Raw genomic sequence first — 22,023 nt, 5'->3', positions numbered from 1 at the left:
CTTAACATGCCTTAGCTAATGGTAAGTTAGTATCGTTTGGTCTAGTTAATGAGTTGTGAACAATAAGGCCTGATAAAACATAATGCTAATACTGGAATTAAAGTAATGGAAAGGGTCAGCGAGCTGACAAAATGTTCACTCTTTACTTTTAAACACCAGGAGTATCACAGACTTACTTTACCTTAATAACCAAATCCACACACACTGCTTATTTATTTCCACATCGCATATAAAAGAAATCATTTCATCAAACTGCAGTTGTTATGGGATCAGCTCCCATCACTTCAGCCAGCCCTGCCAACAGCTGCCATGTTGCTCAAATCTGCTAGAAAAGTACGTATTATTTTAAGCTAATAAGTAAAACATGTACTTACAGCATGTAGATACCGTATTGATTGCAAAGAACCATCAAATCCACCCCACGCCTTCCAATCTTCATAATCCCCCTCTTCTAAGAGATACTGCAGGCCTTTATATCGCTCCTTCTCATAACCGACCCAACTATAGGTTCAAGTGAAGCGGTCCATAAAAAGGGAAAGAAAGTAAAAAGTATTTTGACACCCGTGCTAAATGACGGTATTACCTGTATATAGTTACACGAGACATGTAGTATGCTGACAAGTGATCCCCGTGATCAATACCCTCCCCGGAGCCAATCACATCCTGTAAATACCCTTTAAACTATTCCGAAACGTAATGATGTAGGTATATATAAAAAAAATAACTCTCTATTACTTCTTACTCTGAAAAGATAAAACACTTGAGGATGGCAATGGTGCAAACATACATTAATAACATGCCTCTTGGCCTCATAAAGGGGAAAGAATATCAAATTATTATTATTTAATTTCAAAATTAACTTAACATTAAATAAATATTATTGATTAGTGCTTTGATTTAGCTTTAAAAATTCTCACCAACCACACATTTCCAAATAGAGGCACTTAGGAGGTACGCTGATACTTTCCCTCACCCAAATTCTCAACTTTTCAATGATCTAGAAAGCCCGGATTCCATTATTAAAAATTAATAAAAATCAGAAATGTAAATCACTTACATGCCACCAATAACCCTTATTGATCCAATCTCTTGATCCTCGCCCTCGTTAATGAGGGTTTTGATGCTGTAAAGATGATCAGTAAGTTCTCTTGACCATCCTTCGAAATGGGGCTTCTCATAAAGAATTATCTGCGAAGAAGGTTCTTATTGACATTTCTAATACTTATCAGGAACGTGTATGAAACAGACCGTAAAACTACAAAATGTGTTACTACGGTGAGTTAATCGCTTACCTTTGGCTCGCTGGGCAGCTGCACTTTTAATCCTCCCTAAAATACAAGAAAAATAGAATTAATCGGACATTTGTTCCTTCCGCACAATTAGGCATCGCGTGATGATGGCACGGTGTTTAAATCTTAGCAACCATCAATGGGGATGAATCTGGGAAAGGAGAGCTTTGCCCTGCGAATTATTTGGACAGCAACCTTTGTTTTACATTTGCTATCACTGGCCGCTCAACACGATGGGAAGAGACTCATGTGCCGGAGCTTGTCTAAACCTCTGTATATCATAGCAATCCTGCACAACATCTATAACATTTCAGCAAAATCGCTTAATCTGTAAACCAAATTATGAATGGGAAAATCAAATGGCATTATGTAGACACCCATTGTACAGCGCTACAGAATTTGACGGCGCTATATAAAACAAAAAATATTAATAATAATAATAATAATGTAGACGTTAATTCAATGGTAACCACTTTATCCCTCTATGATAGGATGACCATGTCGGTCACGACACATGCGTTTCACCTGTTGCTAACCAGTGCCTTTTCTAAGCTATTGTTTTCTATGTGTGAAGAATGGCTGACGAACATAAATTTTACATAAAAATAAAGTGTCCAAAATTCACAGCTGAAAAGAGAGAAAAAAATCATTCTTGTGTTCTCACCATTTTCAGTGGTCTCAGAGACTGTACATCGCAGTCCTGTACCGGAGAGAGAACGCATCCTTCTTCTAGCACACTCACGCTGCCGGTGTATTGAGTTTCTGTGTACGCCAGCCAGCTGAGAAGACAGAGTGCGGCTAAATTATGAGATGATTCAAGCAGATCCACTCCTAGCTTTTCTAGGTAATGACAAAAAGCAGAGGTCTGTGCTGCTCCTCTCTCCTTGTCCGAATGATAAAGAGAGCCGTTTATTTATCCCGGTAGCCCTAATGTTAGGTTGTTTGTAGGACTACGAGGCAGGGGTAATATACAGACCCCTGAGGGCAGATGCACAGATCTCTGCTCACACGGACGTAAAACATGTTTTTTAATAGAAAAAATAGGTCCAGTAAAATAGTACTATATACCGAGTAACCTCCTCAATGGTGTCTAATGAGAAATATGGCTCATGCCTGCCAAGATACACATAACATCCTAAGAGATTACATATCCAGCAGAAAGGTTCCTTAATCTGTGGTCTGTATACGTCTTAGGCGATGTGCATTATCAATTTCAAATGCTTTCACAGGACAAAGTTTGGGTTGTAAGATGGATTGTGAAGATGGGTAAGTTGCTCTATTTAAAGAGCTATTTTAATAGTCCTGCAAGATCGAGGTTAAAATGTAATATTTTAGATCAACAAAAAAATCAATGGATTGGTTAAAAAAAATCAAAATGTTTGTACTCACACGCCTGACATCACCGTTAAGGTAAGGGGGATTCTGTGAACCAGCAAGTGCAACGAGGGAATCTCTGTTCTCATAGAAATGGAGTTGTCGTCTTCGCCAGCCGCCGGGTTTAATACTACTTCAGGAAGGTGATCCTACAGAAAGCAACGAGAAACTCACTTTACTAAATGTCCAAAGGAAGATCTCCTAATTGGAACCATCCGGAAATTTTAAGCCCAAGAATACCTAGCTCTTAGCAATCATTTTACTATCCAAGACAAGTGTGTTTATCATCTTGAAACTGTATATACATATATATATCAACTTATACAAGTAGAAGTAATAATGTAAAGTAGACGTGGAGTATAAAGAATACAATAGAGTTCTGTCAAGTGGATTGGAAGATTATTATTTCATGTAATTCTACAATGAAAACGTAAGCTTAGGTGTCATGCAAAAAAGTCATAGCTTATTTTAAAACATATATTATTATTCAATAACACATGGATGCTTTCTTTCTCTGCCATTAAATAATTTAACCTTTTTGAGTGTAAAAAATGGATTTTACATTGTTCCCTTTTCTGGGCAAATATCTGTTATGGAAAGGAAATTATTCTTTGTAAGTTTATACACACAATCATAGTTCTGGTGAGTTAACATAAAAGCCGCTCTGCGTTACAGGTATTCACCATCTTTTTATTCTTTCTTTGTTATTATTTCAGATGAGCGGCTTTGATATTCCGAGAAGCAGTTTGTCAGTGATAATATAATATAACATTATGTGAGGCCCTGAGTAATCTGCTTGCCGCAGAACACCGCGCAATTCCTCTGCTTCAAACTCTTTAGTATTCAAAGTCTGGATATTAAAGTGTTTTCTGTGCTGTGCCTCTAAAAACTTCTAGTGGCAGAAAAGATCCCTCTGTTCCCAAAAGCAGGAGTTTCCCCCCCAAAGGCAGAAGCTGTCATCTGTTTAAGGGGATCATATTGTCTCCCTCCGCTTCCAATGTGTCAACAACGAGGCTGCACATCTCCGAGGGCCACATACAGGCCAAGCGTTTTCTGCATCCTTGCCTGAAAACAAGTAGGTTAATAAACTATGACATGCTCAAGCTGGGAGATCTAAAAATTGTCCACTGGATGTACAAATATTTATACATCATGATTTTTATTTAAAATTACGGTTATTTTTAGCGTGTTATATTGGTTTATTTGAAGTTCAGGGAAAATATTCTTCTTTGTGTCGTTAATATAATTTTGTAGTTATGGTTGTTCACTCATCAGCCTCTTATTGAAGGCAGACGATTCAGCTTAGGAGAAGTCTCTAAGTCAGACTTGGTCAGAGCTGACTTTGCAGAAGTAAATCTGCGGCAGGCACCATCATATTGTCTTACAAAACGTCCATCTCAACTATCATCTACGTCTGGTAGGGCTAAATTTGGAAACACCATAAGGTTGATGTTAATTCACCTTAGAGCACAACAGTGTTGATTTTCAACTGACTCACAACAGGTTAACAACACAGTACTCTTTATGTGCAATCTGGCAATGTTTTGCTGCTTCTGCTCCAGCACAGCTACAGGTTCACACGTGATCCTTGTCATGCATCAGACCTTACTGTGCATGGAATGGCGTGAGCAAGAGAACCTATGACTACACAATGTTGAGTTTTGACCCAAAATCTGATGTCTTTGTCATTTTTGTTTTAGAAAATCCATGTCAATAGCCTTTCTGAAAAGGGGATTAATGAAAAAGGATGAGACACATCAAAAAAGAAAAATGACAGAACTGTTCCTGGTGTCACAGACATGTGTCACAGATAAACATGTACACTACAGTACATACGTTGGCTATTCTCTTCACGGATCCTATGATGATTTTATCTGGCTTGGAGGTGTTGACAGGACTGTCCCAGAGGTGCTGCAAAACAGCTTCCCCTTCTTCAAGTACATGCGCCTGACCTTGGAAATTTGGTTTCTCGTACAGAATCCAGCTGTGATGAACAAATAAACATAAACATAATATTAAAACACAGAGATTCATGTACAAGAAAGCTGCACAAATAGCACAGATACGGGAACAGTCACCTCATTTTGAGAGACTGAATACAGATTTTCTTTTCAGGAGGACAATGTCAGGATGTTGGAGTTCTGAAAACATGTCAACATATAGCCGTGCGAAACCACAATATTATAAAACCGTATTTATCCTGTTTAATCTCTTTGTAATCTATTACGTGACCTTTACAGCGAGTAAGCGTTTGCCCAAAACTGACCACACTGACCAATCCGTCAACTACGAAAAGGCAAGGCCTGTCTCCTTCTGATATACTCTTATTTTTAGGTGTGTTATATCATATCTAAACTTTCCTCCTCAAATTGTTTGTTAACTCCTGTCAGAGAAGAGTGGGCACAGACGATAAACTCGAAAGTATGGAATTCTCTGGGGGTGTCCATGAGATTATATCCGATCCCTCTTCCAGACTGACTCCAATAGATAGAGAACCATATTCTAACCAAGCTATACATTGCAGAAAATCTGTTTGCACTTGTTCGGGCCATTGCCATGAATGGGTTAAATGAAAGGACTAAGTGTATCCCATTTTATTGTGTAAGTGCTCTTTTCTCTGGGCTTGGAGTAACTGTAACAGTTGCAGGAATAAAGTAACATCCGGCATCTCATACAGGATCAATAGAAAATGTTTCACGTCATTTGCGCTGGTCCGGGCACCTTGATGGGGACACTATGTATGATGCCTCTAGATCACAATCTTTTGGTGAATCCTTAAGTGGGATGAATAAATAATTTAAGTATTCAGAATGATACATAGAAATAAATATTGCGAACAATGAGATGGATGTTTATAGTCAGACCTGGTCAGTTAGACTGAGAGGTTATAGGAACCTCTGTAACTCTGATTACAATTGGCCTCTGTTATATGTGTTTTACCTACTCGCTGTTTTAGTTAAAACATGTCCGACATTAAAAGCAATAATTTTCTTTACAAAAGGAAAAATCCACACTACCATTCAAAAGTTTGGGGTCACCTAGAAATGTTCTTGTTTTTGAAAGAAAAGCAAATTTTGTCCATTAAAATAACATGAAATGCATCAGAAATGCAGCACAGACAGGGTTAATGTTGTAAATGACTATTGTAGCTGGAAACGGCTGATTTTAATGCAATATCTTCGTAGGCGTACAGAGGTCCTTTATCACTCCCATCACTCCTGTGTTCCAACGGCACGTTGTGTTCACTGATCCAAGTATAACATTAAATGGATAATTGATTGTTAGAAAACTCTTTTCAATTATGTTATAGCGAGAAATTTCCTTATTTTCCATGAAAACGGCTAACAGACCCAAAACGTATATACTTGGTAGTGTACATATTTGAAGATACATATATTTAGACAGACAATAAAGTAATTGTTAAAAAAATGGAAAATAGTAAGTAGCTTCTCTTAAAACAAAGACATACAAACTAACGCATTTTAACCTCATACTCAATGAGTTTCCCAAACCACTATGAGAAAGTAAGTGCTGCAGCTGCCCGGTTCCACATGCACATGACAGAAGTCTGGAGCTGCCCTCAACATTAAAATACAACATTTACAGCATCCTGAGCTTGTCAACGGAGATCAGAGGAGATCAACATCTGGCCCTTGATCCCGACTGCCAACAATGCAGAACAGTTCCTGAAGATCAGGACTGTCTTGCAGAAACCAGGACACTTGAAAGTTATGATATAAAGAGAAATCTAAATGCCCTGGCCCCAAGGTCAAAGTTTTTGTTAATCTAAAAGCTATAGAGAAGCCTTGCTTAATTCCCTAAGTAAAGGAACAGCATCTACTCCTACACATCTTCTAGGGTCGGTGATTTTGGTACGGACTCTCCTTAGAAGACATGATCCTTATGGTAACGTCCATTACCTTAATAACATTGTAAATACACCCTCTATATAAAATTGTAAATACACCCTCTAAATATCCCTCTACAGACGTTATCGCTTCTTACTGCTGTTAAAACGGACAGAAATGATTTCATATTAAAATACCTATATAAAAGAATTAAGATTCTTACCATCCTCTAATGACTCGGATGTTCACTCCATTTGGAAAAATCACAGATGAGGCATCAAGAATGTCACTCTTTAGTTCAATCTTGTTGTCATGATCGATAATATCTGAAATGACCACCTGTATTCAAGAGAACAGAATGTGAGGGCTGGGTAAACGTTCATATAAATGTTACTGCCTGATCTGCACATAAATGCAAATTCACGACGTCCAAACCACCAGTCTAGCAAAGTTTTGGGATGTCTGCAACATGTCATGAGTAAAAGAGAAATACTATTAAAGATGCTGCAGTATTAGGTTATTATATGACATCAGCAGAGTTTGCCGTGTGCGACAATGAGTTATACAGACTCAGTGAGGGCTCTGGTTGTAAGAGCTTACAATCTAAAGCAATAACCAAAGTTCTACCTATATAGATGGGGTTGCATATGACGGTGGAGGTGATGCAGATGCACTGCTGGGCAAAAGATGTGTTTTGGCCAAATACATCACCTGGGGGCAGCGAAACAGAGCTGGAGCATGGAGAGGATACTAATGAAACCCTCCATGCATTTGGTTACAAGAACACCCTAAACATAAAGTGACTCTCAGCCACCATATTCATATTCATTAAAGTTTTATTCAGTTGGTGGACTGTACATTTAAGGACTGCATTACTATATAAACTTGCCTTGTGGCAAATTTAACCCCTTAATGACAAAGCCCGTACATGTACAGGCTCAAAATGCATTGTTTTCAATGGGTTTAGGGACCGCCCATTGTCCTTAAAGGGTTAATCTTATCCCACCTTCTGAAGCTACCAAAGGTTCTGAGATGAGTTGGGTGGAGAACCCAACTATTGACAAATATTCACCTATTCATCAATAATAACTAAGCCGATCCATCTGAATCATATTTGTCTAAATTAACCCATTAATGACAATGCATTGTGAGATCGGACATGAACGGGCGTTGTCGTGAAGGGGGTTACTTTTTTTACAAGCTCAAGCTTAAGCTACAAAGAGATACCATTTTACAACCTTAGCCCAAACTTTACATATTTGACATGCTGTAAAAACTGCCTACATGTTGTGCGAAAATATTTAAGGATATTTTTAAGAAGTCATTTTATCACTGCTGCTGTGGCGCTCATGTACGCACGTTCTTACAAATGCCTTCCTATTTCCCTTGGTGGCTTTGCAATATATTACAACGTCTTAAACGTATACAATATATTCGAGCTGCCAATTAGCCAGCAGGGGCATGCTGAGAAATACTCTACTGCTCCAATTTTCCAAATTTCCTTGTTTTTGAAACAAAAGAAAATGTTGTCCATTAAAATAAGATGAAATGGATCACATTTACAGTGCAGCCCTTTATCAATCCCATCACTCCTGTGTTCAAACGGCACATTGTGTTCTCTGATCCACATTTAAGTTTAAATGGATAATTGATTGTTAGAAAACCCTTTTCAATTATGTTACAGCTACAAATGAATACATTTGGCAGGGGTTATGGCCAAAATTGGAAGGCATTATTCTGGGTTTAGTTTGAATGGGCATCACTGTGGTAAAGCCTGTTAGATCACCCCCACACTTTACCTACATAGATGGAACATCATCCAGTAATGGGTTTTAAGGTGATGGAGATTTGAACTGGACATGCATGAGTTAAATTTCCATCATGACAAACTTCCATTACAAGACAAACAGGTATGGAATCAATCAGTTTTGTCATTATGCAGTAAAACAATTATGTGATGTAAAAAATTTTTTTATTACTAATTATAGTTCTGAAATAGAAAGGTATTTTCAACAACGTTAAAGGGTTAACAATCCATTAGTGTAATGCATATGCAGCCTTAAAAATGAATGAAATGATACGCTGTCCATCTTGTCATAGTTTGAACAGATACAGTATCACAGAGAAATACATTACGGTGTCTAAAATTATCGGTGGCTATTACCTTCCCTGGCCTCGGGTTAGATTTTACGGAACCGGAGTCCATCGGTCTCTGGAAAAAGCAAACAATGGAAAAAATCAATGAGACGCAGGGCTAAAAAGACACAATTTTTTATTGTATCAGAAGACTTATAGCATAATATGGGTTTCCAGATGTCATCTGAACCAAACCTCTCCAGAAAGGTCATTCAATATTACAAACAATCTTAACAAGTAATTATCTGGTTAAAGGTATTATAAAATAAAATTATTATTATTAATTAAAATGGCACCGATAAATTGCCCACCCACTTACCTAAAAAAAATAATATATATAACCCTTGATTCCTTAAGCCCCCAAAAACCCAGAGACGACCATTGCCACTGCTCCATGTCGAGGTGGTCACACTACCTCTAACTGGGTCTCTAACTTAATTACGTAGGAAGGAACCTTGGAACGCTTTCTAAGTTCTGGTTCTAAAGGTGGTTTAGCAGGGAAAATTCAGTTCTATGTACTTAAGGGGATTAACAAACTTCCCTCATATGACTTTCTTTAAGATAGAATTCCAAAGCGCAATCACCTAAAACATACAAAGCGAAGAGAAGCATTTGGATCTAAATGAAAGCAACTAGCCATGAAATGTAAAAGCTGTCACACTCACTGCATGCCAACTCATGCTTATATATAAGTCAACACTCTCGCATTGTACAGGGAATCAACTGATTTGCTAATTTGTACAGGTTCCAGGGCTCAAACTAAAACCTTTACCTTCCACGGTGATGGGTATATTTTTATGATCCATTGTTTATCTCATGACAAGGATAAAATTATGTAAAAAAAAATAAATAAATATATATATATAAAATTCCAAACAAATTTTTTTTAGATCAAATGTAAAAACGTTTAGTATAAATATTATACTTTTTTTTGTAATGTTGTTAGAAATTTAACATTTTAATTGCAAGTAAAGGAACTGAAAAAAGAAAATTTCTGCTCACAAGAGTAAAACAGAAAGTAAAATATAACCACAAATGTAATAATAAGTTGTGACAAGAGATGTGATCTTCCATCCTTAACTCCTCTCTTCCTCTCTCCAATTTATCAATATGAATGACTCCTAATGACTAGTATAACACCATGGTCATTACAATTGCGTCTTTAGAACATTGGATATTTTATTATTAGAACTTATTAATGAAGCACCAGCATTTCTTGCTGTGCAGGATGATAATTAGCCAAAAGAATAATATTTTCACCTCTAATATAATCTTGTGACAGATTAATAAATACATGACAGATAAAAAATTGTATAGTTTTGTAGTTTAATATATTTCCTATTTTTAAAAATATATTCTGCAACTCACTACAATTTATCAAGTCAACTAATTCAGTTTATTCAATTATTTCCTTAAAAATGGATATCGAGACAAAGATGACCAAATGTAAGAATAAGCCATGTTTTCATAAAAAAAATACATGGAAAACTTCTTCTATCCTCGTGTTATTCCAAGAAACCAGTTTTTTCATCATTAAGTAAATCCTAATAGACTTCTTATGAAAATATTTTCACAAACTTTGGTTCAGAATGTGGAACCAGCGTGAATACTTTAACTAAAATGCATCGAGACCCAACAGAAAATGTCTTACCGCTAGCGGAGCTTGAGAGTCCTTGTAATCACGTTCCGAAAAACTGGGCAGTTTTTGTTGAATTGGGTTTTCTTTGTTTTCTGTACTTGCTGCGTAGTTTTGAGTGTCGTGAAAGTACTGGTAGTATACACTTTGAGAAGTCAGCCGTGGCTTCAGTTCAGTGTCAGGTTTTTGAGTAGACAGATTTGGTTTTGATGTTACTTGTAATGTGGAAGGTGCCTTCACGGGTACCGAATGGGAAGCAGAGCTGGGGGTAGCATCCGAATCACACACCTTGGAATCTGTTCCCTCACTCGAAGAAGTCTTATTGCTGGAATCTTGAAGCGCTAAGGGTTCTTTGGCTGATTTTGAGGCATATACACCCTTTTGAGATGACATTTGTAAAAGAAAGGATTGGCGCCCTAAACCTGAGGAAGGCCAATTTGGAACAGCGGATTTTGTTATAAACAAACCAGAGCTTAATGATGCCTGCGAGGAGACTGCTGTAGTTTTTTCCTCATTCTCATTGAAGATGCCTGTTTGACGGTTAGATGGATTGGGGTGAATTTCTGTTGCTTCTATCGTAGATTGGTTGGATTGACCATTGGTAGACGGACAGTCACTGTCAGGTGACAAATCACTTTCTTGTTTTAAACGATCTGAGACTGACTGGAGAAGAGATAGGATGGAAGAGTGATCATTGGCGTTACAGCCATCATCCTTCTTTCTTTCCATCTGCCCAGGTGAGCCATGATTGGACAAGATATCCTCTGTGGAGCTGTCGTCCTCATATATGGGAGACAGGGACAATGGATAAATACGCACCCTCCTGCTCTGCACAGCCAAAAATGAACCCGAATTTGTATCTTCTTCGCCGTGATTTAAATAACTGCCTTCGTCCACCATTTCTTCATCACTTTCAGTGATTTCAATGTAATGACCATTATGAACAGAAAAATCTAAGGGAGCAGACAATTCTTCATGTGTTTTTAAGGATGATTTGCTCTGTTCTCCAACATCACTATTATGATCTGTAGTTTCCTCATTGAAGGTATTTTCCAGAGGGAGAGGTGGATATCCTCTTTGGTTATTATCATTAAAGATCTGACTGTCAGCTTCCAATTCATTTATCCCATCAGATTCATTTGTTGTTGCCAAAGTTGTCGCCATTGTTACAATTTGTGGGAAGATTTTATTGTCTAGGTCTTCATTAACATGTTCTGGACCAATGTTTCCTTGGTCACTCAATACTCTGGTAGAACTCAACTCATTCTCATTTAATTGGCCATTTTTTTGTTTAGTGACTGAGTGATTCAGAGGCAAGTCTATTGGAAGCAATACGTTTGAATTTATTTCGCAAAAAGGAAGGCAATCGACATTGCCCATTTCTAATGAACTACTGTCTGAATGTGGACTATCCAAGTTATTCTCTTTACCTAAATCTGTCAATGCCATGTTTATGTTGCTTAGACTGTTATACAGAGTCAGTCCATCCTGTTTAGAAGCTAGGTTTTGCTTAGCAGAGACAATAACTTCATTCACTATTTCTGCAGCCACAGATTCAAAGGGATCATTATTCTCAGGATACTGAGGTTTCGTTGTAGGCTTTATGGTGACCTCTGGGACATTAGGAACTCCATTTTCATTGCCTTCTGCTAATTTTACTTCTACAGCACTCAATGAAACTAAATTCTGATTGAATTTGTAATTCTGATGCACGTTATCATCATGTGTTTGCTGGACCTCTTTTATAGCTGTATGTAATACAGTATCAATGATCTCATCAGCTTTTTGAATGAATGTTTCATCAGATGGCTGCAAATGATCTGCCAAATTCCACTCTTGTATGGGTGTTGCAGAACGCTGTGTTGAAACTGGACAGTTGCCATTTGCTTCATTTGAGATGTCTTTATCACCTTGTAATGAAGGACAATCTAATACACCACTGGACTTTTCTGGCGCTGTGTGTATCACTCCTAGACTGTGATGAACATCTGGATAGTGCCTTAATGAATCAAGGTTTTCATATTCCCCTTGCGAATCTGTGAGTACTGGTGCCCCATCAGCATTTTCATTGAAAGATTTATGTTGCCTGCTCGCAATATTTATGAAATTGTCCTTTAGTGATGTCACATGAGTATCAACATTATTGTTTTTTAGGTTTTCAACATCTGGGGAATTACTTGTGATTACAGGAAGTTCATTATCTAAAACTGGACCTGAATTAATATTAGTGTATTCGTTAGGAAAAGTATTAGCAAGCTCTACTGGGATGTCTTTTATTTTGTTTGCCAAATGTGTTTCCTTAACCTCAAAATTCAAAGGTGATCTATCAAGTTTCTCATATTGAAATTCAGGTTGAAAACTAAAGTCCTCCGAGTGTCCATTTTTACCATGAATAAGATCACATGCAACGCTTGGCTCATGATCAACTTCTGCTTTTTCAGTGCTCAGCACCTGATTTATATTTTTAGGGGTAAACTCGTGGAAAGTGTTACTTTGATTATTGGCGTTGTTTCCCTCTGTTTTTGAGTCAGCTGATTGTTTCTGAAACGTGCCATGGCTTTCACTTTCAGGAATCTGAAAATCATTTTCATGTGTTGTAACTGCAGGTGGAGGGGATGGGTTCGGTAAACATACATACTCCGGCTCAAACCTAGGTGTTTCAAGCTTACTCACTGATATAACCTCTGACTGGAAACACGTGGGTGCGAGTTTCACCTCTTCAATGTCTACAGATTTGACCAAGACCTTTGCAACACAAACATCTTTTGAATTAATGGAGCATGTTGGGTTATCGTCTCTATAATTTGTAGAGAATCCTTTGGCCATAGTTAGATCATTGCTTGATTCTTTATCTGTGGTACTGTGCACATTTGTTAATAAACCTTTGGTAATTGGCATTCTTCCATTTATGCTTAAAACATCATTTTCTTCCAGTGATGGTAAGGTTTCCAGTTTACTTGTGCCACCGAACACAGACACTGCATTCTCCATTCCTTCTGGCCCCTTTTTGGCTGCCTCGATAGAACCAGTTACACTGTTTTCTTGGCCATTTTCACGTTCAAGTAGGTCATACCTCGTATTATCATATAGATCAGATGGAGACATTTCCCCCATATTCTCTTCTGGTGTATATGCTTGAGATGAAACTACGCCTGAATCGATTTCATCAGAATGCGTTAAGGGGCTATCATTCCTTAAACCAATGCACGCAGATGGGGTTAGAGGAGAGTCTGACATGGTGGTCAGAGGAGGAGATGGAATATCAATGGAGTTATCAAATGAAAGCGCCAATGCAGTTCTTTTAACGTCACTGTTATTCTCAGATGACATTTTGCTGACAATTGAAAAAGATGAATCAGTGTTTGTGTCTAACACTGATTTACTAGAATCCTGAGGGAATGTACCAACTGATGCAGAATCATCATTACCCCTGCCTGAGCATGACTCCACTGAAATATACTTGGTACCATCCTCCTTGACATAATCATCTGAAGAATTGTGCTTCATTTGAGAATAGTCAACAATTGTTTGTGGCAGAATGTGTGTTTTTATCGTAGAACTTTTCTTTTCCTCAAGTTGTTCCTCATCTGTGTTCTTAGTTGAATTAACAAGAGTATTTGTGCTGACATTGTTATTTGGTAACAGTGGATTATTATTTAGTTCATTATTTGTACAGCTTGTCTCCTCCAAGTCTGGCTGAGGCTCCATTGAAATAAAATGTATACATGTAGTTTTTCCTTTGAGATCATCTTTATTCAAGGAATTGTCACTTACATGTGGCTCTACAACCTCAGAAATAATTGAGCTCTTGCCCACATTTGGTTGAAGATGCTCTATGTTCTGTGGGATCTCATTTACATTTTTTTGTGTGTTATGTGAAATTACTTCCAAATTTGAGATTTCACTTGACTGAGGTTCCCCAGCAATAATATTAAAATTACCCCCTGTATTGCCATCTACATATGGTTGCTGGTTTGTCACATACTTTAAACCCTCAGTTGCCTCTAGGATTAATCCATCAACAGCTTGTGTTGTAACCGGTTGCTTAGTCAATTCTTGTTGGTGATTATCATTCGCCCTCAAAGACATCTCTGTATGTAGCTGACCTTCCTCAGCAGCTTGTAAACTTCCTTCTTCCTTCAGATGCTTTTCTTTCTTAACCACATTCATTTGAACATCCGCTAATGGCATTTTATTTTGGTCAGATTGAAAAGAAGACTTTGTTGGGTCTGGTTTCAGTTCCTCCATAATCGTTGGGTTTGGAGGAAACTGGCTGTACTCTGTATCCCTTAATTTTGTGTCTGTGCATGGTTGTTGATTCTCCTTAGTCTCTGAAAACTCCTTCAGATTTGGTTTCTGTTCCTCTATAATATTTGAGTAATCCTCTGCATGAGATGGATCTGTTTTTGTGATTTTTGATATTTCCTCTGTACCTGGTTGGTGGTCCCTGTGGGTCTTTTCATGGAGATGGTGGTCCTCAGTATACTGTAAGTGGTCATCTTTGATTGGTTGACAATCCTCTGAAGTCTTTAATGTTTCCTCTGTGTGTGTCTGAAGATGTCCAGTTAATTTTATATGAGCATTATCGGAGGCAACCGTTACATTCTCAGATATGCTTGGCCCTGGTTCCTCCACAAGCCTTGAATATTGTCTTGGAGGATGTTGGTAATGCTCTGTATTAGTTGATATTTCATTTTTATATGGCTGTTTTTCCTCATTAACACCACTGTTTTGGTAAACTATTGTGTTCTTTTCCTCAATTAGTTCTAGAACCTGAGAAGATCCTTGATTGTCCTCTGCGCATGTTTTGACATAATCTGTACTTCTTGTGTTTAACACGTTCTCTGCTTCTTCATCTGCAAGTTGTTCGTGTTTCTCTGCATTCCTTGAGATATCCTTTGTTGTTAATTGTTGACTCTTTGTAATCATAGAAGTGTCCTTTTCACATGGTAGAATACTTTCTATGATCTCTGAGGTGCCTCCTTTATGTGGTTCTTGAAGATTTGTTATCTCTGAGCTTTGTTTTTTCTTTGACTGTAAAAGCTCTGTGTTTTTAAAGTGTCCCTCTTTGTTAGGCTCTTGATCCTCTGTGATCTTTACATTAAATTCTGGATTCTCGATAATTTCTACATTCTCTTTTGTCTGCGGTTGCATATCATCTGTTAAACTGGAGTTCTTATTTGTATCTGTATGAGGTGGCATGTCACCTTCAGCATTTTGTTGCAAATCGATGTATGGATCCAATACTAAGTCTGTTTGCCTATCATCTGGTGTTGTACTATTCTCTCTTTCGCTGGTTTCTTCTCTCTCAGGTATTGGAGAATTTACATCTGGCCTTCTTTTGAGAAGCTTTCTTATTCTTCTGGATCCTCGATAGGTACCATATGTTATGGCCGGTCCATCTTGAATACTTGGATTTTGCCTGGGAAAATATTTATAGTGTTTGTTAAAAGTTTATATTGTGACAACCCTTGGACAAATAATTGATAATATTTAATTCTTCATTTGAAACATTGCATAATCACAGTCTGCTGTCTATATTTTGTATTTATTGTTGAGATAATTTTTGGGGGGTTTTCATAAATATGGAGTAAAGTCTTTGTTTTTTCTCTTATTAGTGAGAAATATATATATATATATATATATATATATATATATATACATATATACATATATATATATATACATATATACATATATATACATATATATATATATATATATATATATAACACTTAAATTACTACTCATTACTCTTCCAAATAAAGTAATGCAGTGATTAAAATAAAACACCTAATTATTAAATGTATATTAATATTATAATAGTTTAAATATTAAATTAATTTAAATTTATATAAAACTGTAGCCTTAGTGAAAGTGATTTAACCCCTTAACGCCTAATGACGGCCCAGGCATGTCAGACACAAATGGTCGGATAACAACCAATGACGTGCCTGGCACGTCATTTCATTGGGCGTTAAGGTGGTAAAGCGATTAATTCTTCCACAATGCATTGTGGGATTGCGAACTACGCATTGGGAGTGTTCACCGATCATCACGGTGTTTATTGCTGGATACAAATAGTGTACCGATGTAAAAAAAAAAACACAAGTATAGCTCGAACATTTTACTCCATAAATGATTACCTCTATTCTATGATCACAGTTCCTTAAGATGTGTTTTTTGGCATTTCTCAAATGATTTGTGTTATATTTTTCCATTCCAAAATGTAACAAATGAATTTATTAATTAAATGTGGTGAGAAATGTTATTAAAAAGGCCATGATATACGGATCTCATATCCACGAATTGTGATTTTGGAAAATGTACAATGTTTTTTCACTGCATGGATACCGCGTCGATAACAATACTCACTGTGCACCTTAGGAAATGCCCTTTTTACACGGTATTACGGAAAGCCTAAAACATTTCTGTTTTGCTGCTCTATGCATGTTACAAAGGGCAGAAAGGGTCTTTTGAGCCATTTAATGTCCTGGATAATAATTCTGAAATAATGAGAATATCCTGGAATTCAATTCAATATTTTCCATCACAAAAGCAGGCTTCCACCCAAGCTTGGAGGGAGACACTTGCTGGCCCCACCATGGTTAATAGGGTGATAGTGGGTCCTGTGGACCCTCATTTTCTTATTTGTTTTTAAATTTTAAGAGGGGGTTTTACAAATTGCAGTAGAAGGCATTCAAATGGCAAACATTGAAGATGGACGCATTGACATTAATATTCATTGATATGAAGTTTGTGAAAATGCATGCAACTTCAAGTTCTGCTTTTATAAAATCACCAATATTAATTAACACTAATAAAACACAAACATATATACCGGTGTATATATATATATATATATATATATATATATATACATGAAAACTCAGATAAGTATGTTCAATTATTAAGCGTATCTCACAAGTCAATCTATCACAGGTCAGCTGGTGTAATTTCTCATAGTGAGTGAATACTTCTCTGTAGCACTGGAAGGAAAGATTTATGGACACTGGTAACTATGAATGTTATCTTGGTTCACTTAATAGATTTCTTGCTTATCCATTGTTTGCTAAAAAAAATAACTAGAGGTATATTTTATAATCCGCTGAGTACCTGTGTAGTTAACCTACAACATCGCTAATCTGTGAACCATACAATTAATGAAATGGACAGTACAGCACTGTACAGGTGAAGCTACATGAGCCTGTGTATAAATATGATTCACACGGCAGATAGGAGAAAATGTTTACTTTCATAATTAAGTTAAAATTGAAAACGTGATTAATATGCTGCACGAAGGGGTAAGAATAAGTAAGTGCCAAATAATCTGGATTTCCCTTTTACAGTAAGGCTATGATCTTTGACAAAATGTGGAAGAAATATCATTACAGCTATCTTCCTGCCCTGCCTTCTACTTCCCCTGCTCCAGTCTTTACAAGGGCTGCCAGAATCAGAATCCGCCTCTAACCACTGGCGGATCCAGGAGGGGCAGGCGATCTCATCAAAGATCTATTTGTAAGGTGAGTTGTGTGTTTGTGTCTATGTATGTATCTGTCTGGGTATGTAAGTGCATGTCTGTGTGGGTCAGGGTGTTAGTGTCTCAGTCTGGGTATGTTAGTGTGTGAACATGTGTCTTTGGGTATGTTGGTTTGTGTGTCTGTATGTCAGTGTGTGTGTGTGTGCATATGTAAGCGTGTGTCTAGGTATGTAAATGTGTAAACATGGGTCTTTGTGCATGTCACAGCGTGAACGTGTTTTTTGGATATGTTACTGTGTGGTTGTGTTAGTTTGAGTATCGTGGTATGTCTGTGTGGGTGTCTGGGTGTGTGTGTTAGTGTGTGTGCATGTGTGTTAGTGTGAGTTTCTGGGTGTGTATATACACACATACACACTGCACTTTACTGCGAGGTCACCAGCATTACATATAAAGCATTAAAACAATGTGAGTTCCTTTTCCTTATGAATTTTTTTAAGTTATTGCCCAAAGGCCAAGACACCGCATGAAGCTAAAGCAAAGCAGCTCTGTCTAGAAGACAATCAGCTTCTGAGAATCATTCATTTTTTTCATGTAAGTTCAATAGCTTCTCTGAGTTGTAATTATCCGAAACGGCTCAATTACATCAGTAAATTACATTTTTGTCAATCATTTGTGAACAATTATTTTCCTATCTGGATTTCTTATCTTCCAATGGATTTTAGATATGCAGTAAGACTGTGTAAAACTCAACCTAATACAGATGATAAAATATTTTTTACCCGTTTTGGAAAATAGACTTCATGATTTGAACATGTTAACACATAAACCATGAGTTCTCCAAACTAAAGAATTAAACTAGTGAGCAAATTGGTTAGTAAGATTAGTTCTGTATCTTAAAAGTGTAGAAATAGAATAGGTAATGTTTTATCTTTAAAGGGGAGCTCCCACAATAAATTAACCACTTGTATGTACTCTAAATCCAATCTACAAGACGAAGGAAAGGCTCGTTCTTAAGGTCCCCAACACTGACTAACAGTGGGGCAAGACAGTGGATTAAAATAATGACTGTCCTACAGAAGACAGGATGTTTTAGATTAAAAACTGTCCTATACCTTAGAAAAGATTAAAAGGAATGGGGTCAGATGGGGTCCAATCAGAGGAGAGGGTTGTGCCGAGGCTCCGGCCCTTTTGGAGAAGTACGCAGAAGAAGCCCGGATAATGCAGTGGAGAGCTGAGAACAGCGGAGAGAAAGGGAGTAGAAGAAGAACAAGAAGAAAACGAAGAAGAGCTGAAGCGAAGGAGACAGGGATGCGGTTGTCAGATAAGTTATGGAGATATTGAGAGACAGTTAATAAGAGTGAGTGACAACAAATAAGAAAAAACTCCGAAGTTTGGGCGTCCAAAATAAATGGATAGAAAATAAAACAAAAAATAACACTATATGATGGAATGATGTGCTGGAATTGGTATTCGAGTGTTTTTACTTCCTTCCCGATATGCAACACTCAATGACTGGGCTTTTTATCAAGCCTTTAAGACAAAACATGCTTCAGCCCTGTGCATTTCATAAAGTGTATTTATAAACTGCATTTATAATGATCTTGATAACGATCTAGATACAATAACTGTAAAAGAACATCAACGTCATTTACAATGAAGACTTGTAATATTTCAAATCATATTTTGGCATTGTATAAGACAAATTATGTTTAATAACTAGCCTCTGTCACCGAAAGGAAGCAAAAACAATAGTCCCGCACACAATGGGGATGCATATTCACACACCCAAAGGAAGAAATTTAGCATCAAGTCACACATAGAAACGTTACATCATCTAAGCATGAATTATCCTAAATACCTATATAATTGAATACTACAGCCAATTTAGGATGATAAATATAAGTTCAGATGGAGAACTAGATCACCTAATACAGCAGTCGTCTCTTCGTAAGGCTAATGATTAGTGAAGGAGGCTAGTGCACCATCGGATCGCCACATGCAATAGGTTTTATATACCTTATATTCTATGGACAGATCAAAGGATCGTTATAGTTAGTATTCCACTTTCTGTGATACAAATCTATCCATAGTTTGCCAGATTATGTGGCCCATAAGGACTGGTCTTGTGCAGCTCTGCCTTATACTGTTGGCTAAATGCACGTTTTTAGCAGTAGAGGGTTATCTTTATTTTATTTAATGGTTAAGCAAACCTAAAATGATGGCTAATGTTGCATAACAGTGTTTTCTATAAGTACAGAAGCATTTAACATGCTTTGGTTATTTATTATCATTATTATTATTATTAATATGAATTATTATTACTATTATAACCATATGATTTCTCCAAACCATCTTTCTAGATATAAAGTAAGGGAGTATTATTTTACTGACAGGGTGCTAGATAAATGGATTAGCCTTCCAGCAGAAATGGTATAGGTTAATACAGTAAAGGAATTTGAACATGCATGGGACAGGCATATGGCTGTGCTGAATATTAGACAAGACCGAGGATCAAGTAAGGTTTGAGGTTTGTACAGCAGGAAAAATGTTTTAAAACTACTATTTAAAAAAATCCTTCTTTTGAAATTATTTTTTTAAAATAAAACAAGTCTTCAAACACATATATCTGTAGATTCATGTCTGGTTGCTGTACCTGGTACTAAATCACTGTACCAACAGCTCCTTTATTAACCCATTCCAGCGGCTAGCACTTACTTGTATAAATCCGAAGATGGCTGTTCATTTTCATGCTTTGAGATTGCAGGAGTTGATTCTGTAAAACTAGAAACATGGTCCTCGTCTTCATTAATTGGGACATCTTCCTGCTTTGTAATTTCAGAAGATGTTTCTGTAATACTAGAAACATGGATCGTGTTTTCATTCGTCGGAATGGCTTCTTGCTTTGGAGTTTCAGAAGAGGTTTCTGTTGTAGAAACATGGTTCTTGTCTTCATTAATTAGGATATCTTCTTGCTTTGCAATTACAGAAGATGTTTCTGTGATACACGAAACATGGTTCTTCTCTTCACTTGTGGCATCTTCTGGAGCTTGTGTGTCAACATCTAATGTAGGTTCCCGATTTAAGGTTTCTGTATCCAAGTTCTGTTTAGCTTGTGCGTCGTCATTCTCTTTAGTAAGTTCTTGGATCCCGAAAGCCTGTGACGAATTTCCCTGTGAGGATTTTGAAGACAAATTAAATAGGTTTCCAATAAAATGAAGGAAGTTCTCCTTGGACTGTTTCTCACTATCGTGTCCTTTAACGTCCTGGAACAAGCCAAACTCAACATCCACTTTGGGTCTTGTGGTATTCTGTGTGGTTGTTAACGAATGTGGGTCACTGGTAATCTAAAGAAAAATAAAGAACAAAAAATATTTAGACATTCCCTGTAAATAATAAATCTAATCCATTTGTCACCTTTTTTTAGTACCAGCTAAGTAGTTATTGGCTGATTATTTTATGTACAATTATCATGGTATTTTGCAAAAAAACTGCTCGGATTTTGCCAAAATTAGTTTTTTTCTCAGAACAAGATTATTTGAAATATACAGAATTTATATTTAGAGAAGATATTTATGTGATAATATAAACATGGCTCTTGTCTTCATTCATTTGAGATTTATTTTTGTTTTGTTACAATTAACTCAACGGCTAACACATTCCCAAAATTTATTTTCACAGAAGCGTTCTTGTAATAACAACATTAAGTATTTTAAAAAGTAGCTACTAAGTCGTTAAGGGGGGATTGTGTCTCCATGGATCCTGTGCCTAGGGGTGCGTGAGCTGTAAATACTGCCCTGTACGGAGCTACGAGTTGTGGACATCTGGAATTCCAGCCTTGAGGTAAAGAAAGTGATTGTGACCAGAAAACACAAAAATCACGTTTTAGGAAAAAACATCAAAATGAGTTGTAATGAGGGGTTACGTTATCCCTTTAAGCATAAATACTTACACATCAGTATGATATATGACTTAGGCGTTATGTAAAATGTATCCTTACTGCTCTATGAAAAGGAGATGTTTACTAATGGTCCAAAATAGATCACATTCACAAACAATTAGTCAACTTGTCTGAACTGCAGCGGCGTTTATTGTATCGTTAAAGTTAACATTTTTAGGCTTAATCCTGTATTAACTTGCAACAAATAGGATTTTCTCTCCTCTGATTCCAATCTCCTCCTATTTCAAAACCACTACTGGCTTGATCACTGAGCATCTACCAAAAGGCTGCCAAGATACACAAAGCACCGGGTGTGTGATCTG

At 37.0% G+C, this 22,023-nt stretch overlaps 1 protein-coding gene across 1 annotated transcript in view; it reads right to left on the bottom strand.

The window, feature by feature from the left end:
- The window catches only part of CRYBG3 (crystallin beta-gamma domain containing 3), a 69,612-nt gene that overhangs the window by 20,624 nt on the left and 26,965 nt on the right, over nucleotides 1–22,023 (bottom strand). The window contains exons 3-12 of the mRNA XM_053455832.1: nucleotides 20,479–21,107; nucleotides 10,299–15,705; nucleotides 8,676–8,723; nucleotides 6,735–6,850; nucleotides 4,500–4,647; nucleotides 2,679–2,812; nucleotides 1,954–2,068; nucleotides 1,293–1,328; nucleotides 1,058–1,188; nucleotides 375–501 (exon numbers count right to left, since the gene is read on the bottom strand). Of these exons, the coding sequence (XP_053311807.1) occupies nucleotides 375–501; nucleotides 1,058–1,188; nucleotides 1,293–1,328; nucleotides 1,954–2,068; nucleotides 2,679–2,812; nucleotides 4,500–4,647; nucleotides 6,735–6,850; nucleotides 8,676–8,723; nucleotides 10,299–15,705; nucleotides 20,479–21,107 (6,891 nt within the window). The remainder of the gene's footprint in view (nucleotides 1–374; nucleotides 502–1,057; nucleotides 1,189–1,292; nucleotides 1,329–1,953; nucleotides 2,069–2,678; nucleotides 2,813–4,499; nucleotides 4,648–6,734; nucleotides 6,851–8,675; nucleotides 8,724–10,298; nucleotides 15,706–20,478; nucleotides 21,108–22,023) is intronic.

This window comes from Spea bombifrons, chromosome 2, assembly GCF_027358695.1.
Source record: "Spea bombifrons isolate aSpeBom1 chromosome 2, aSpeBom1.2.pri, whole genome shotgun sequence".
Taxonomy (NCBI): Eukaryota; Metazoa; Chordata; class Amphibia; order Anura; family Pelobatidae; genus Spea; species Spea bombifrons.
Note: the sequence above shows the minus strand (reverse complement) of the source record. Positions and strands in the feature narration are given on the sequence as shown.